Source organism: Bombina bombina, chromosome 4, assembly GCF_027579735.1.
Source record: "Bombina bombina isolate aBomBom1 chromosome 4, aBomBom1.pri, whole genome shotgun sequence".
NCBI lineage: Eukaryota > Metazoa > Chordata > Amphibia > Anura > Bombinatoridae > Bombina > Bombina bombina.
In genome coordinates, this window is record NC_069502.1 from 57,625,179 (window position 1) to 57,643,389 (window position 18,211).

An 18,211-nucleotide genomic window follows, 5' to 3' on the forward strand; every position below is an offset into this window, starting at 1 on the left:
TTTGAACCTTTACATTCCATAGATATTAAGTTGCTATCTTGGAAAGTTCTGTTTTTGGTTGCTATTTCTTCTGCTAGAAGAGTTTCTGAATTGTCTGCTTTGCAGTGTACTTCACCCTATCTGGTATTCCATACAGATAAGGTTGTTTTGCGTACCAAACCTGGTTTTCTTCCAAAAGTGGTTTCCAACAGAAATATTAACCAGGAAATAGTTGTTCCTTCTCTGTGTCCGAATCCAGTTTCGAAGAAGGAACGTTTGTTACACAACTTAGATGTGGTCCGTGCTTTAAAATTCTATTTAGAAGCAAGAAAGGATTTCAGACAGACATCATCCTTGTTTGTCGTTTATTCTGGTAAGAGGAGAGGGCAGAAAGCTACTGCTACCTCCCTTTCCTTTTGGCTGAAAAGCATCATCCGATTGGCTTATGAGACTGCCGGACGGCAGCCTCCTGAACGAATCACAGCTCACTCTACTAGAGCTGTGGCTTCCACATGGGCCTTCAAGAACGAGGCTTCTGTTGATCAGATATGTAAGGCAGCGACTTGGTCTTCTCTACATACTTTTGCCAAATTTTACAAATTCGATACTTATGCTTCTTCGGAGGCTATTTTTGGGAGAAAGGTTTTGCAAGCTGTGGTGCCTTCCGTTTAGGTAACCTGACTTGTTCCCTCCCTTCATCCGTGTCCTAAAGCTTTGGTATTGGTTCCCACAAGTAAGGATGAAGCCGTGGACCGGACACACCAATGTAGGAGAAAACAGAATTTATGTTTACCTGATAAATTTCTTTCTCCTACAGTGTGTCCGGTCCACGGCCCGCCCTGGCTTTTTAGTCAGGTTTAAAAAAATTTATTTCTGTACACTACAGTCACCACAGCACCCTATGGTTTCTCCTTTTTCTCCTAACCGTCGGTCGAATGACTGGGGGGCGGAGCCAGAGGGGGGACTATATGGACAGCTTTTGCTGTGTGCTCCCTTTGCCATTTCCTGTAGGGGAAGAGAATATTCCCACAAGTAAGGATGAAGCCGTGGACCGGACACACCGTAGGAGAAAGAAATTTATCAGGTAAACATAAATTCTGTTTTTGGCGCTAGACTTTTTTGGCGCGAGATTGACGTTTGTCTGACGTCAATAACGTCAAAAATGACGCAACTACGTGAAAACTTCTGGCGTCAACTACGTGAAACGCTGGAAGTTTTCACGTAGTTGCGTCATTTTTGGCTCTCGTGTTTGTTGCAGACGTTTTTGGCGCCAAAAAAATTGTGGGCGTCATTCTTGGCGCCAGATTTTTAACATTATTTAAGTCTCATTTTTTAGTTGCTTCTGGTTTCTAGAGGCCTGTTTTGTTTGCATTTTTTTCCAATTCCTGAAACTGTCATTTAAGGAATTTGATAATTTTGCTTTATATGTTGTTTTTTTCTATTACATATTGCAAGATATTCCAAAAACTGTTCCTGTTTCAGAAAATACTGAGGGATTCCTGATGACTGATATCAGTCCTACCAAAGCTAAGTTAATTTATTTAAATGTTATGAATGTTTATCTTTAGCTATGGTTTGTAATAAGTTATTATGATAAACTTTTACATGCAGAGTCCATTAGTATTTATGCATTATCTATTGCTATTCTTTTTACATCTTTTGTACAAGATATACTTAGGCATTTATAAGAATATTTTTCTGATTCTATTCTAAAGGCTTTGTCTGCCATCCTGCCTTCTAATACAATTTTTAGGTCTTTTTTAAACTTCTCATTTAGTTGATGAAGTTTCAAATGACCAACAACATACTGAATTATCCTTCTCTGATGGTGTTTTTTTCTCATTCAGAATATTCTTCATCAGATATTGACACTAACTAATCTATAGAGTACATTCGTTCTTTGTTGAAAAGGTGTTGATTATTTTGGATATTGAAGTAACTAGTTCTTTTGATTTTAAGACTAGCTAACATTTAAATTCTGCTTATTAACCTTCTGTGGTTTCTTCAGAGGTTTTTTTCCAGTTCCTGATACTAAGGAATGGAATAGGCCGGGAATTTCTTTTATTCCTTCTTTAAGGTTTTTAAATTGTATCCTTTGCCGGCAGTTAGTTTTCAGTTTTGAGGAAAGATCCCCCAAGTTAATGGGGCTATCTCTACTCTTGTTAAACATACTACTATTCCTATAGCAAATAGTATTTATTTTTTTCCTTTAGATGGGAAACTTGTATTTTATTTAAGGAAAATGATTTATTTTCAGGTACTTTTCTTAGACCTGTAATTTATTTTGGCTGATGTTGCAACTGCTTCAACTTTCTGATTGGATACTTTGGTGCAACAAGTATCGGATTATGATTTGTTTAGCATTGTTAAGTTGATCAACATGCTAATAATTTGTGTCGTCATTTTTTTGATATTTTCGCAAATGAGCTTTAATCTATGTCTTTAGCTATTTTAGCTAGAAGATCTTTGTGACTTCAATCTTGGAATGCTAATTTGATTTCTAAATTCCATATTTCTATTTTTTCCAAGGTAATCAATTATTTGGTTCACAATTGGATTCAATTCTTCTACTGTTACTCAGGGCTTCAAGATTGAGTTCTAAGACTAAATCTTAAACTTATATTAGTTTTTGTTCTTACTAAGGAACGGAATCCTAATTCTTCCCCAAGTAACATGTTTATAATTGGAAGTTTTCTTCATTCAATTTAAGCCATTTAAAAGATCAAAGTCAGCTCCCCAAATTTGCATGTAGGTGCGGTTCTTATTCCAGCTTAGCTGGTAAGGGGCAGGTTAAGATTTTTTTTTTTTTTTAATTTGTTTGGTTCAATTCGGTCCAAACTTCTTAGATTTGGGTACAGAATAGGATTCAGAGTAAAACCGCCTGTGAGAAGTCTTTTTTTCTCTAACATATTCCAGCTATTCCAGTAAGGCTCACACTTTCCTGAAGTGTGTTTCAGACCTGTATGTACTGGGTACTTGTGAAGCGCGGCTGGTCACCCTTTGGGGCTCAAGGCGCTGCTCAGATCTGAGTTTTCTGGGGTATTTATACCAGTTCCATTTTAGGAACTGGGTTTGGGGGTTTTATTCAAAACTATTCATTGTCCCAAAGATAGAAAATCTTTTTGAATTGTCATATAAGTGTACCATCTTTTAGAATGGTGTTTATATGGTCTATTCTGCCTTTTGGTCAGTGAGGGCATTGTTTGTTTACAATAGATACAATAGATGCATATCTTCATTTTCTGTTTTCATTCAGATTATTTTCATTTTCTGAGATTCTCTTTTTTTGACAAGCATTACCAATTTGTTGCTTTTCCTTCTGGTTTAGTGACAGCTCTAAGAATCTTTTCAAGGTTCTCAGTGTTTCCTTATTTGGACGGTCTCGTGGTACTGGCTCAGTCTTTTCGTTCTGCAGAATCTCATACGATTCAACTTTTGTTGTTTCTTCAAGACATGGTTAGAGGATCTTTTTATCAAAAGCTCCTTGATTCCTCAGACAAGGGTCACCTTTTTTAGGTTTCCAGATAGATTGTGTCAATGTCTTTGTCTCTAACAGACAAGTGACAATTTTATTGGGTTCCGTTTGTCGGAACCTTCAGTCTCTATTATTTTCTTCAGTTGCTATATGCATGGAAGTTTTAGGTTTCATGGCTGCAGCATTGGATTCGATTTTGATCATTTTCATAGGAAACCTTTTTAGTTTTGTATGCTGAATTAATGGGGCTTCTAGGATATCACTTTTTATTTCTTTGAATCCCAATGTTCAACTATCTTTGACTTGGTGGTTAGATCACCATCATATAGTTATACGGGTCTCTTCGGTTCATTTAACCTGGACCATGATTACTACAGATGCGAGTCTTTTAGGTTGGGAGGCTGTCTGAAGATCTCTGTCAGTACAAGGGGTTTGGAAATCTCAGGAGGCGAGATTACCATTCGATATATTTGGAACTCCGTGCATTTCTCAGAGTTCTTCAGTTTTGGCTTCTTTTTTAAGAAAGAGACGCTTATTGTTTTTCAGACAGACAATGTCACAACTGTGGCGTATGTCAATCATCAGGGTGGGACTCTCAGTCTTTAGGCTGTGAAAGAAGTATCTCGGATACTTGCTTGGGCTAAATCCAGCTCCTGTCTAATTTCTGCGGTCCATTTCCCAGGTATAGACAATTGGGAAGCGGATTATATCTGTCAATCAAGCTTTACATCCGGGAGAATGGTCTCTTTACCCAGATGTGTTTTTTCAAATTGTTCAGATGTGAGGGCTTCCATAAATAGATCTGATGGTATCTCATCTAAACAAGGAACTTCCCAGGGGCCTATTCAGGTCCGGGGATCCTCAGGCGGAAGCAGTGTATGCATTGACACTTCCTTGGAGTTATCAATCTGCCTATATTTTTTCGCCTCTGGTTCTTCTTTTTAGAGTGATTTTCAAAATCATCAGGGAGCAATCTTTTGTGTTGCTGGTGGCTCCAGCATGGCCGCACAGGTTTTGGTATATGGTTCTTGTTCGGATGTCCAGTTGCTAGTCTTGGTCACTTCCATTAAGGCCAGACCTTATATCTTAATATTCGTTTTTTCCATCAGGAACTCAAATTATTAATTTGATGGTATGGAAATTTAACGCTTCGTACTTAGTCATAGAAGTTTCTCTGACTCAGTAATTAATACTATGTTGCAGGCTCGTAAATCTGTGTCTAGTAAGATTTATTATCGAGTTTGGAAGATTTACATCTCATGATGCTCTTCTCATAAATTCTCTTGGCATTCTTTTAGAATTCCTAGGATTTTATAGTTTCTTCAGGATGGTTTGGATAAGGGTTTTTTGTCTGCAAGTTCCTTGAAAGGACACATCTCTGCTTTTTCTGTACTGTTTTCACAGAAAAATTTGCTAATCTTTCTGTTATTCATTGTTTTGTTCAGGCTTTGGTTCGTATCAAGCCTGTCATTAAGCCAATTTCTCCTCCTTGGAGTCTTAATTTGGTTCTGAGGGCTTTACAGGCTCTTCTGTTTGAGCATATGCTTTCTTTGGACATTTAAATTACTTTCATGGAAAGTATTGTTCCTTTTAGACATCTCTTCAGCTAGAACAGTTTTTGAATTATCTGCTCTTTCTTGTGAGTCTCCTTTTTCTGATTTTTCATCAGGATAAGGTGGTTTTGCTGTCTTCATTTCAATTTTTACCTAAAGTTGTGAATTCTAACAACATTAGTAGAGGAATTATTGTCCCTTCCTTGTGTCCTAATCCTAAGAATTCTTTGGAAAGATTCTTACATTCTTGGATGTGGTAAGAGTTTTGAAATATTATGTTGAAGCTACTTAGATTTCAGAAAGACTTCTAGTCTATTTGTTATCTTTTCTGGTTTTAGGAAAGGTCAGAAGGCTTCTGCCATTTCTTTAAAGCTTTTGATTCATCATGCTTATTTGGAGTCGGGTTAATCCCCGCCTCAGAGGATTACGGCTCATTCTACTAGGTCAGTTTCTACTTCCTGGCATTTTAAGAATGAAGCTTCTGTTGTTCAGATTTGCAAAGCAACGACTTGGTCTTCTTTGCATACTTTTACTAAATTCTACCATTTTGATGTTTTCTCTTCTTCAGAAGCAGTTTTTGGTAGAATAGTACTTCAGGCAGCTGTTTCAGTTTGATTCTTCTGCTTATAATTTCAGTTTTTTTCAATATAAAAATTGAAACTTTTTGATTTGGGTTGTGGATTAATTTTTCAGCGGAAATGGCTGTCTTTATTTTATCCCTCCCTCTCTAGTGACTCTTGCGTGGAAGTTCCACATCTTGGGTATCTGCTATCCCATACGTCACTAGCTCATGGAATCTTGCTAATTACATGAAAGAAAACATAATTTATGTAAGAACTTACCTGATAAATTCATTTCTTTCATATTAGCAAGAGTCCATGAGGCCCACCCTTTTTATGGTGGTTATGATTTTTTTGTATAAAGCACAATTATTCCAATTCCTTATTTTTGATGCTTTCGCTCCTTTCTTATCACCCCACTTCTTGGCTATTCGTTAAACTGAATTGTGGGTGTAGTGAGGGGTGTATTTATAGGCATTTTAAGGTTTGGGAAACTTTGCCCCTCCTGGTAGGAATGTATATCCCATACATCACTAGCTCATGGACTCTTGCTAATATGAAAGAAATGAATTTATCAGGTAAGTTCTTACATAAATTATGTTTTTCAATGCCCTGGCTGAGGGAAGGAGGTTCTCACCCAAGATTTGACGGTACATGGCCCCATCCATCGTCCCTTTGATGCGGTGAAGTTGTCCTGTCCCCTTAGCAGAAAAACACCCCCAAAGCATAATGTTTCTTGGTGTTCTTGGGGTCATAGGCAGCCTTCCTCCTCCTCCAAACATGACGAGTTGAATTGATGCCAAAGAGCTTGATTTTTGTCTCATCTGACCACAACACTTTCACCCAGTTCTCCTCTGAATCTAATCTCATTATCTGTATAACTGACACCTGAGAGCCAGAAATCTTGCTGATTGATAGGGGATCAAATATTTATTTCACTCATTAAAATGCAAAACAATTTATAACTTCAAATCAGCAGGGGATCAAATAATTTTTTCCCCTCACTGTATGAGTGTGTGTGTTGTATGAGAGTGTGTGGTATGTTATATGAGATTGTGTTGCATGCAAGTATATGTGTGTTGTATGAGAGTGTGTGTGTGTTGTATGAGATTGTGTTGCATGAGAGTGTGTGTATGTTGTATGAGATTTTGTTTTGCATAAGAGTGTATGTGTTTGCATGAGAGTTTGTGTGTGTTGTATGAGAGTGTGTGTGTGTGTGTGTGTTGTATGAGATTGGGCTGCATGAGTGTGTTTATGTTGTATGAGAGTGTGTGTGTGTGTGTGTTGTAGGAGAGTGTGTGTGTTGTATGAGAGTGTGTGTGTTGTATGAGTGTGTGTGTGCATTGTATGAGAGTGTGCGTGTTGTATGAGAGTGTGTGTTGTGTGTGTTGCATGAGAGTGTGCATGTGGTGTGTGTGTGTGTTGAATGAGCTGTCCTGAAGCCATAGACGCTTCCTGAATGGGATCGCAGGCTGGAGGGCGTGCCTAGGGTCATATCACGTGATCGCATGAACAATCCTGTGATTTAAATTTTTACTTATTTCTTTACATTAGAACTTCCGATGTAGACAAATAAGTTCCGGCAGGAATGGGTTAAACACTGTTTATATATATTGGTAGTTTTGAAAAGGCGCTAGCTAGGGCTGAAATGTTTGTGATTAGAATTTGTTAATGGACATCATGTTAAGTTGACATACTGACAAGTTATAGAATATCATTTTGAAAAGCAGTAAATGGAGTCCTGAGTCTTTCTGATGGATATATAGTATATCTTTCTGTTATTGTGTGGTATTTAGTTCCATGCTCTTTGGTAGATATTATTATATTATTATTATACTTTATAAAGAGCCAACATATTTTGCAGCGCTGTCCATGGGTACAATTGATATAAGTAAAACAATGATACAATACTTGTAAGAAACAAGACAAAATTTGACAAACAAATATAGGAGGAATTGAGGGCCCTATTCCTGTAGGATCGTACAGTCTAGAATGCTAGGAGGGTGAGAAACAGGAGTTAAAGAGTGCAATGGTGAGAATAATGTTAATGGGACAGTCTAGTCAAAATTAAACGTTCATGATTCAGATAGGACATGCAATTTTAAACAACTTTCCAATTTACTTTTATCATCGTATTTGCTTAGTTCTCTTGGTATTATTTTGTTGAAAGCTAAACCTAGGTAGGCTCATATGATCATTTCTTATCTCAGTGCTTTTTGACAGGTTTTTTATGGCTTGCCACTGTTAGTTCATGTGTGCCATATAGATAACATTGTGCTCAGTCCTGTGGAGTAACCTAGGAGTCTGCACTGATTGGGTAAAATGCAAGTCTGTCAAAAGAACTGAAATAAGGGTGCAGTCTGCAGAGGCTTAGATACAAGGTAATCATAGAGGTAAAAAGCGTATTAATATTATTGTGTTGGTTATGCAAAACTGGGGAATGGGTAATAAAGGGATTATCTATCTTTTTAAACAATAACAATTCTGGAGTAGACTGTCCCTTTCATATATAGTTAGATGAGGGCAATTATTAGGAAAGTGGGATTCATTTGTTACTGAGTTAGTTAGTAGGGTTTCCTGAACAAAAACGTTTTTAGGAAGCATTTAAAAGAACGCAGATTGGGAAAAAGTCTGGTCGTTGTTGGATCTTATGGGGTGGCCTGGGGTATATTTGTTGATAACCGAGGACAGGTAGTGGGGGCAGCGTTGATAAGGGCTTTGTAGGTCAGGGTGTGAATTTTGAATTTAATTCTGTTGTGAATGGGAAGCCAGTGAAGCGTATCGCAGAGAGGTGCAGCAGATACAATGGATTAGTTGCTTAGTGGTGTCAGCGCTCAGAAATGGAGGAATTTAGAAAGTATTGCATAGGTAATTGCTGCAGGATGAAGAGAGCGATTGGATGTGGGGGATGAAGGACAGATTGGGGTCAAGTGTAACTCTGAGGCAGCGGACTTGTGGTGATGAGGAGATGGTGATGCCACTGACAGGGATAAAAAAAGTCAGAAATCCGAGTGGAGTTAGAGGGAGGATTAGAAGGAACTCAGTCTTGGACATGTTAATCTTTAGGTGGTGAGAGGCCATCCAGTAAGAAATGCCAGATAAGCAGTTGCTGGCGTGAGAAAAAAAACTGATAGAAGATAGATAGAGCAGGGGTGGAGAGGTAGATCTGAGTGTCATTAGCATAGAGGTGATATTTGAAGCTATAACTGCTGATAAGTTTACCCAGTGAAGAAGTATACATGGAGAAGAGGGCCCAGGATAGAGCCTTGAGGTCCTCCAACTGAGAGAGGCATTGGAGAGGAGTCACCAGCAAATGACACAGAAAAGGACCCGTTAGAGAGATACGAGTGGATCTAAAGTCACACGTTATAATGTTTTTGATAAAGTATCTGTACTTGCAGCCCTGGGCAGATCCCAGTCCTGTGTGTTTACATCACTTTGTGTTTGCAGGCTTTCCTCTCCTGTAGGTCCATTCCAAACTCAGCTGTGGTTCAGCTATTTTGGCCCTCTAAAATGTTGGAGAAGCAGCATGAAGTGGAACATAGTTTATGGAGAGACATACTGGAACATATACCCCATATACCCCAGGTAATAACATTAAATACATCTGATAGCCTGGTTGTAGGTTTATGTGTATCATCATACCAGAACCTTTATCATCCCATTGTAGCCAATGACTTCTATTCTCTATCAATAGCATTTAATAATCTCTCTACTTCTGTCCAATTAAAAGTCTCACTTTCTGCCCAGCATATATAGTCACTATAATGAATATTTCCTGCTATATCATACTCGACACATAGATTTTGTTTCTCCTTTATGCCTTTAGATCAAACTACAGACAAACCTCTTTGTATTAAATTGTTTTTGCAGCAACAGTTATAAGATTTGGTTATTTCTTCACGTTAGTTTACCATAACATATTAATGTATTTCTTATTATATCTAACATCGGTCTATGACAATGAATACAATCAGTTGCAATATCCTCATCTATACGTTTACTTTATTATTTTATATTCAACTAACCAAGTATTTACTGGCCATTAAATATAAGCCAGTAAAGTCAATTAAAATGCTAAAAAGTGTATTTTAAAGTTACAAGCACCTGAAAGAAAACAGGATTTGACACTGAATATTCCAGTTGTCTTTATTTTTTTGTCCATGTTGATTTTTATACATACATATAATGCATCTTGTAAGGTTTAAAGGGACTGTAAACATTGTTTAATAATAATCATGTATTATAAAATTATCAAATATTATTTCATTTATGAATGTTATACAGAGAAAAAGCGCAGTGGAAGCGTTTAAAATATTTATATTTTTTTCTGCTAAACTAGCCTTTTCTGTTCGCCTACGTTAAAAACCTTTTTTTATATACTTACCGTCATTGCCCCTGCAGCTAACAGCCGAACGAATGTCCGTCTTCTGTCTTGACAGCGCGCGTTCCCTCTTGACTTGCGCATGCGCACTGCAATCCTGCTTCTTCCCTATACAGAATCGCAATGCTTTGTTGTGCATTGCGATTCTGTTTCTGATAGAGCGGTGAGTCACTCCTACAGACGAACGAGCAAGAGTAATAAAATTTGATTTCAAATTTAATCTTTTTTTCACACTCATGTTAATATTATTATAAAATCGATTGCACCCTCAAACATCTTTCCATAAATATTTTAAACAAAATATACCACACAGATCATAACTACTATTGCATACACTTTACATAGATTGATCCATAGGCCTCTATTTATCAAGCTGTCAACCGCAAATACGCTGGAATTCCGCAGCGTATTTGTGGCGAGCCTGATTCGCCTTAGTTATCAAACCCTACAGGCCGGCAAAAGTAGAATTTAGTGACGTAACATACGATCTGCCGGACTCAGTCCGACACAGATCGATGCTTACGTCACTCCAGATGTTCCGAATGCAAGTTTGGCACAATCTGACTACTTTTGCTAGTTATCAAATAACTAGCAGGTACGCTCTGCACTTTTCCGGCCCAGCGTACCTGGTTTTCAATCCGCCGCCCTGGAGGCCGAGGATGCAATAGGAATCAATGGGAGTCTGAAAGCAACGAAAGGTTATGTTCGCTGCTGCCCGATATCCCATTGACTCCTATGGTAATGTCTACACCTAACACCCTAACATGTACCCCGAGTCTAAACACCCCTAATCTGCCCCCCTACACCGCCACCACCTACATTATACTTATTAACCCCTAAACCTCCGCTCCCGGAGCCCACCACCACTCTAATAAACGTATTAACCCCTAAACCGCCACTCACGGACCCCGCCGCCACCTACATTATATTTATTAACCCTTAATCTGCCCCCCCCCTACACTGCCGCCACTATATATTAAATTTATTAACCCCTAAACCTAAGTCTAACCCTAACACTCCCTAACTTAAATATAATTTAAATAAATATAACTAAATTATTCCTATTTAAAACTAAATACTTACCTATAAAATAAACCCTAAGCTAGCTACAATATAACTAATAGTTACATTGTAGCTATCTTAGGATTTATTTTTATTTTACAGGCAAGTTTGTATTTATTTTAACTAGGTACAATAGTTATTAAATAGTTATTAACTATTTAATAACTACCTAGCTAAAATAAATACAAATTGACCTGTAAAATAAAACTTAACCGAAGTTACAATTACACCTAACACTACACTATAATTAAATTAACTACAATTAAATAAAATTAAATAAAATTAACTAAAGTACAAAAACAAACAAACACTAAATTACAGAAAATAATAAAATAATTACAAGAATTTTAAACTAATTACACCTAATCTAATCCCCCTAATAAAATAAAAAAGCCTCCCCAAAATAAAAAAAAGCCCTACCCTACACTAAATTACAAATAGCCCTTAAAAGGGCTTTTAGCGGGGCATTGCCCCAAAGTAATCAGCTCTTTTACCTGTAAAAAAAAGTACAATACCCCCCCAACATTAAAACCCACCACCCACACACCCAACCCTACTCTAAAACCCACCCAATCCCCCCTTAAAAAACCTAACACTAACCCCTTGAAGATCACCTTACCTTGAGAAGTCTTCACCCAACCGGGCCGAAGTCCTCAACGAAGCCGGGCGAAGTGGTCCTCCAGACGGGCAGAAGTCTTCATCGAAGCCGGGCAGAAGAGGTCCTCCAGACGGGCATCTTCTGTCTTCATCCATCCGGCGTGGAGCGGGTCCATCTTCAAGACATCCAACGCGCTCCAGGTAAAGAGATGGGCGGAGAAAGTGTAGAGTGTGACGTAACTGCCCTGCAGCACTGACAATGAAAAAAATTAATCAGGCTGCATGGGCGGACAGAGGAGGCAAATAACGGGAAATATAAAAATGAGGTTTTATTTGCTTCCGTAGCGCTTATACTCACAATTAAATGATTATTATATTGATATAATAGAATTTTTAATTAGTGTGTAAGAAGTCTTATTGTTTACAGTCCCTTTAACTTATATTCATGCATCATTGCCTGGGGGTGATATAATTTACATTTATTCAATATAGTTCCTTTTTAGAAGGAAAAAACGAAAATCTCTTTGAATAGAATTTGCAAATAGCTGACCACATGTTCCATATCTTGTTAAAGGGACAGTCAACACCAAAAATGTTATTGTTTAAAAAGATAGATAACGCCTTTACTACCCATTCCCCAGCTTTGCAAAACCAACATTGTTATATTAATATAATTTATAACATTTAAACCTCTAAATTTCTGCCTGTTTCTAAGCCACTAAAGACAGCCTCTTATCACATGCTTTTTTTATTAGCTTTTCACAACAGGAGACTGCTAGTTCATGTGAGCCATATAGATAACATTGTGCTCACGCCCGTGGGTTGTGGATGACACTGCACTATTTGGCTAAAATGCAAGTCAATAGATGATAGGTAAATAAATAGCCATGTGATCAGGGGCTGCCAAAAGAGACTTAGATGCAAGCTTATCACAGAGGTAAAAAGTATATTAATATAACCATATTGCTTGTGCAAAACTAGGGATCGGGTTATAAAGGGATTATCTATCTTTCTAAACAATAAAAGTTTTGGAGTTGACTGTCCCTTTAATTATGGTTTAAAATTCATTATTTGCAATTTTTTTCTAATGACAGGGTGAGTCCACAGATCATCATCAATTACTGTTGGACATATCACTCCTGGCCAGCAGGAGGAGGCAAAGAGCACCACAGCAAAGCTGTTAAGTATCACTTCCCTTCCCACAAACCCCAGTCATTCTCTTTGCCTGCGTTGCAAGGAGGTCGTGAAGTTTTAGGTGTATGAAGTTCTACAATCAAAATTGTATTATTTTAAAGCAGAGTAGGTTTGCTCTGATCTTTCCTGGGATCTAGATGTAGCCCACGTCAGTCTCTTCAGTAGAGCAGTGGTGGCTTTTAAGAAATTGGGAACTTGTGGGGTACAATCCCCACTGCACCTCTCAAACAATTTTGTTGTCCTGTCCTGAAAACCTGAGTTAACTTAGTCAGTTTTTTTCCACAGGTCCATGTGAGGGAGGACACCCTCTCAAACCAGGTGAGCTGTCCTTCTGCCGGACAGATGTAGATTGAGGTAAGTGCCAAGTTTATTTTATGGGGGAAATATTGCACTTCAGCAGTTAAATCTGCATGGGACGTTAAATACCTTGGACCATATTGAGGGTTAATTACAGGCAGATTATGCAGGCACTGGGGACGAGAGGAGTATTTAATATATTTTTGTAGGGTTCAGTCTCTGTCCTTTTCTCCGGTTTAGATCCGGTCAAGGAATATGTATGTAAGGTGCAGTTTTCTTTTTAAAGACACGATGAGTCCACGGATTTCATCCTTGTGGGATTACGCCTCCTGGTCAGCAGGAGAAGGCAAAGAGCGCCACTGCAGAGCTGTATATATAGCTCCTCCCTTCCCTCCCACTCCAGTCATTCTCTTTGCCTGTGTTAGTGATAGTCTTTGCCTGTGTTAGTGATAGGAAGAGGTAAAGTGAGGTGTTAGTTTAGATTCTTCAATCAAGTGTTTGTTATTTTTAAAATGGTACCAGTGAGTACTAGTTTGTTATAGGGTGTAGCCGTATTCCTTGTCAGCCTCTAGAGTAGAGCTACAGGCGGCTTTAAAGCAATGGGAACTGGTGGGATTACATTCTCACTGCGCCTCCCATACTAAGTGCTGTCCATCAGATGATGGTCTTAGCAGATATTAACTAAGACCCTGTATGTCTCCACAGAACTGCAGGAGGGAGAAGACCTCTTGATCCTGTGGGACCGGTCATGCTGTCGCTCAGCATAGAGGTATGTGCATCTCTTTATTTTTCTGGGACATTTATTACCTCAGAAACGGCTGTATATATTACCTATTTCATAGTGGGGTAATGGACCTTTATTGTCAGGGCTCCCCTCATTACTATGTACCACTCAGCTTTCGCATAACATTCACAGATTATGGAGATGCGGTGAGAGAGATTCACGACTAGGGGCTATAATATTGATAAGGGCTCCTACTGTGACGTATTGCTCTGTTTGTTGGGACATATATCTCCTATATAAGAATTAGGAGGATTTTCTGACATGTTTTATTGCAGGCACTGGGGCTAAGGAGAGTGTCTTTTGGGGATACTTAAACCGGGCTGGATGCCATGAGGGATATGCCCTATAACGGTGAAGGATAAAACCTTTGGTATATTATCTTTATTTTTTTGTTGTATAAGCTATAATATAATAATATATATAAGTTATACGCTTTTTATTCCTTGCTCTGGTATTACATTTTGCCCCAGACTCAAGAGGGTTTCAGTTATATCTCCCGGTAACCTATCTTTATCACAATGATGGCGACCAGGAGAGCATGTATTGTTTCGCCCACGAAGGGCGGGGTTTCGTTTTGGCGCCTTTTCTTTTCAGCTGCATATTCCATACTGATATCTATGCAGGCTCTAAGATGGTAAGGTCAAGCACACGAAGGGCGGAGCTTGAGGCAGACTTAGACCGCACTTGCTCTTCTGTTATACGCATAGAGCAGTTTCTGAGATAGGGCTGATTCCGGGCTGTCATGTCGTTAGGTACATGACGTTTTTAAGAATGCAGAAATATCTGGAGGGCGCCTCAGCAAGTTTTCTCTGAGGTTTCTGCCGGTGTCTATATGTTTGTGTCCTAGTCTAAAGCACTTCCTACACACAAGAATAAAAAGTTTCTGTTTAAAATTTAAAGTGACAGTAACATTTTTATCTGTTCATCTTATTTGTTATAATTTCACTTTTTCGTTGTTTAATCCATCCTTTGGGTTGTAGATTGGAACAAGCACACTAAAAATTGAGACAGTAACAGTTTTATCTGTTAATCTTTATTAAAGGATTTTCACTGTTTCTTTGTTTAATCCATCTTTTATGTTTTAGGATGGAATAAGCCCACACAAAACTGAGTTACTTTTTAATTTTAAAGAACAGTAACGTTTGTGTCAAATTTAAAAAAAAAAAAAAAATTGTTTATTTTCTGAACCTCCTACTACTATGGACTGTTGTCTATGGTTAATCTATGCCACAAATTTCTCCTATAGTGTCCCACAAAAATTATGGCCCACATACAGTGCCCTGCGCTTCCTCTAACATTTCATACCTCATAGTTTTTCCTACGTGTGTAGAAAACATTACCAGAGGAATTCATTTCAATCAGGATGATTGATTTAGTAGTTGCTATCCCAACTGTTTCTTCCCTGTTAACGTAGAGGAAGATCTTTCGAGATTATCTGATAGTGAATTCTCAGGCTCAGATAGAATAATTTCTTTATTTGATCCTGAGGTTGTTTTTCTCTGTGTTTTTTAGCTTGTTTACCTCCATTTGTTACTTAGGAGGTTTTAGCTACTCTGGGCTACTCCGACACTACGGGTGTTATCTAGGGCGTCCAGTATGTTATTAAGAAATGGAAGAACCGCATTCCCTTTCATCAAAAGGATGTTTTCCCATGGTCTACTTAGCTAAGGAGGCTGGGCACACTTTCACTAGGGTGGAAGGAGTAGTTTCCAGCCTAGCTTAGAGAACTACGATACCTTTAGAGGATAGTTGGGTTCGAAGGTCCTTTGCTTAAGAACTTAAAAAGGATCATACATCAGGGCTTATAATGGCAACCAGCTGTGTTTTTTGTTACCGTCACTAGTGCGACGGCGTATGGTCTGATGGGTTTTCTGATGCTACTAAATCAGAATCTTCCCTGGATAAAGAACCAGGATAGGATAAAAGCCTTTGAGTTGGCTAATTCCTTTATTTCAAAATTTTCCCTTCAATTTTTCAAACTGAAATTATAGTTTTCAGGTTTCTCTGTTCCAACTCACCGAGCCTTATGGTTAGAGCCTTGTTCTACAGATGTAGGCTCTAAGTCTAAGCTTTTTAGTGATTCCTTGCAAGGGGAAGACTTTGTTGGGCTCTTGTTTGACGAAAGTAATTCTTTTTGAATTAAAAGAATTTACAACACAATAATAAAAAATGGTCTGCTGTTGAATCAGACACGGTGTGGAGGACATGCCCCCGATCCGGGACCGGGTCTTGTAGAGGGCAATATTCCGTCTTCGCTCAGGCTTGGGTTCGAGATGTTCAGGATCCCTGGGCAATAGAAAATAGTGTCCCAGGGAAACAAGTCAGAGTTTGAGGAGTTTTTCTCCCAGAGGCAGGTTTCTGTTTTTCAGGATTATCTGCAGTTCAGTTAATAGGAGAGGCGTTCTTGCATTGTGTAAGAGACCTCTCCTCCCTGGGAGTAATTGTTCCCTGTTCCAGTACTGGAACAGGAGCAGGGTTTTTTATTCAAATCTGTTTGTGGTTAATAAAAGAGGAGGGAACCTTCAGACCTATATTAGACCTTAAGAGTCTAAACAAGTTTCTCATAGTTCCATTGCAAGATGGAGACTATTCGTACCATTATTCCTTTGATCAGGAGGGTCAATTTATGACAACAGTGGATTTAAAGGATGCATATCTTCATGTTCCTATCCACAGAAATTGTCACAAGTTCCTAAGGTTTGCCTTTCTGGACAAACACTTTCTGTTTGTGGCTCTTCCTTTCGGTCTGTCCATGACACTCAGAATTTTCACAAGGGTTCTGGGGTCTTTGCTGGCGGTTCTTCAACCGTGGGGCATTGCGGTGGCACCTTATCTGGACGATATTCTAATCCAGGCGTCCTCTTATCAACTAGCAATATCCCATACTGACATTGTGCCATCCTTCCTGACAACTCACGGGTGGAAGGTAAATATAGAGTTGTTTTATTCCGCAGACAAGGGTACCCTTCTTGGGAACTCTAATTGACTCTATCCATGAAAATTTTTCTGACAGAGGTCAGCAGGTTAAAGATCCTGAATACATGTCGAGCCCTTTAGTCCAATCCTCGGCCGTCAGTGGCTCAGTGCATGGAGGTAATTGGATTTATGGTAGCGGCAATGGACGTCATTCCGTTTGCTCGGTTTCACCTCAGGCCTCTGCATCTGAGCATGCTTAGGCAGTGGAATGGTGATTATACAGATTTATCTTTTCGAATAACCCTAAATCAGGAGACGAGGGACTCTCTTCTGTGGTGGTTGTCTCTGGATCATCTATCCCAGGGGACATGCTTTCACAGAGCTTCATGGGTGATTGTGACACCGGATGCCAGCCTTTTGGGATGGGGAGCAGTCTGGGGCTCAGGGAGTATGGACTCAGGCAGAGTCTCTCCTTCCCATCAACAGTCTAGAGCTGAGGGCGATTTTCAATGTGCTTCTGGTCTGGCCTCAGTTGGCCTCGCCCCACTTCATCAGATTCCAATCGGACAACATAACGACAGTGGCTTACATCGATCATCAGGGAGGAACAAGGAGTTCCTTAGCGATGACCGAGGTAGCCAAAATAATTCAGTTGGCGGAGACTCGCTCTTGCTATCTGTCGGCGATCCACATCCCAGGGGTGGAAAACTGGGAAGCGGATTTTCTGAGCAGGCAGTCCTTTCATCCGGGAGAGTGGGAACTTCATCCGGAAATATTTTCCAACCTGATTCTTAGATGGGGTCATCCGGAGTTGGATCTTATGGCGTCTCGTCAGAATGCCAAGCTTACGAGATACGGGTCCAGGGACCCCCAGGCCGAGTTGATAGATGCTTTGGCAGTTCCTTGGTCTTTCAGCCTAGCATATGTATTCCCCCCGGTTGCTTTCCTTCCCCGGGTGATTGCTCGAACAGGAGAGGGCATCAATGATCCTCATTTCTCCTGCGTGGCCTCGCAGGATTTGGTATGCCGATCTGGTGGACATGTCATCTCTGCCACCGTGGCAGCTTCCATTGAGGACGGACCTTCTCATTCAGGGTCCCTTCCATCACTCAAATCTAGTTTCTCTGCAGCTGACTGCTTGGAGATTGAACACTTAATTTTATCAAAGCGAGGTTTTTCGGATTTGGTCATAGATACTTTGTTTCAGGCACGTAAGCCTGTTACTAGGAAGATTTACCATAAGATATGGCGCAAATATCTTTATTGGTGTGAGTCCAAGGGCTACTCATGGAGTAGGGTTAGGATTCCTAGGACTTTGTCTTTTCTCCGAGAAGGATTGTAGAAGGGGTTATCAGCGAGTTCCCTAAAGGGTCAGATCTCTGCTTTATCTATTTTGTTGCATAAGCGTCT

At 39.4% G+C, this 18,211-nt stretch overlaps 1 protein-coding gene across 1 annotated transcript in view; it reads left to right on the forward strand.

Moving 5' to 3' along the window:
• The window catches only part of WDR97 (WD repeat domain 97), a 225,084-nt gene that overhangs the window by 71,739 nt on the left and 135,134 nt on the right, over positions 1-18,211 (forward strand). Inside the window, exon 7 of the mRNA XM_053708904.1 lies at positions 9,018-9,155. Coding sequence (XP_053564879.1) covers positions 9,018-9,155 — 138 coding nt within the window. The remainder of the gene's footprint in view (positions 1-9,017; positions 9,156-18,211) is intronic.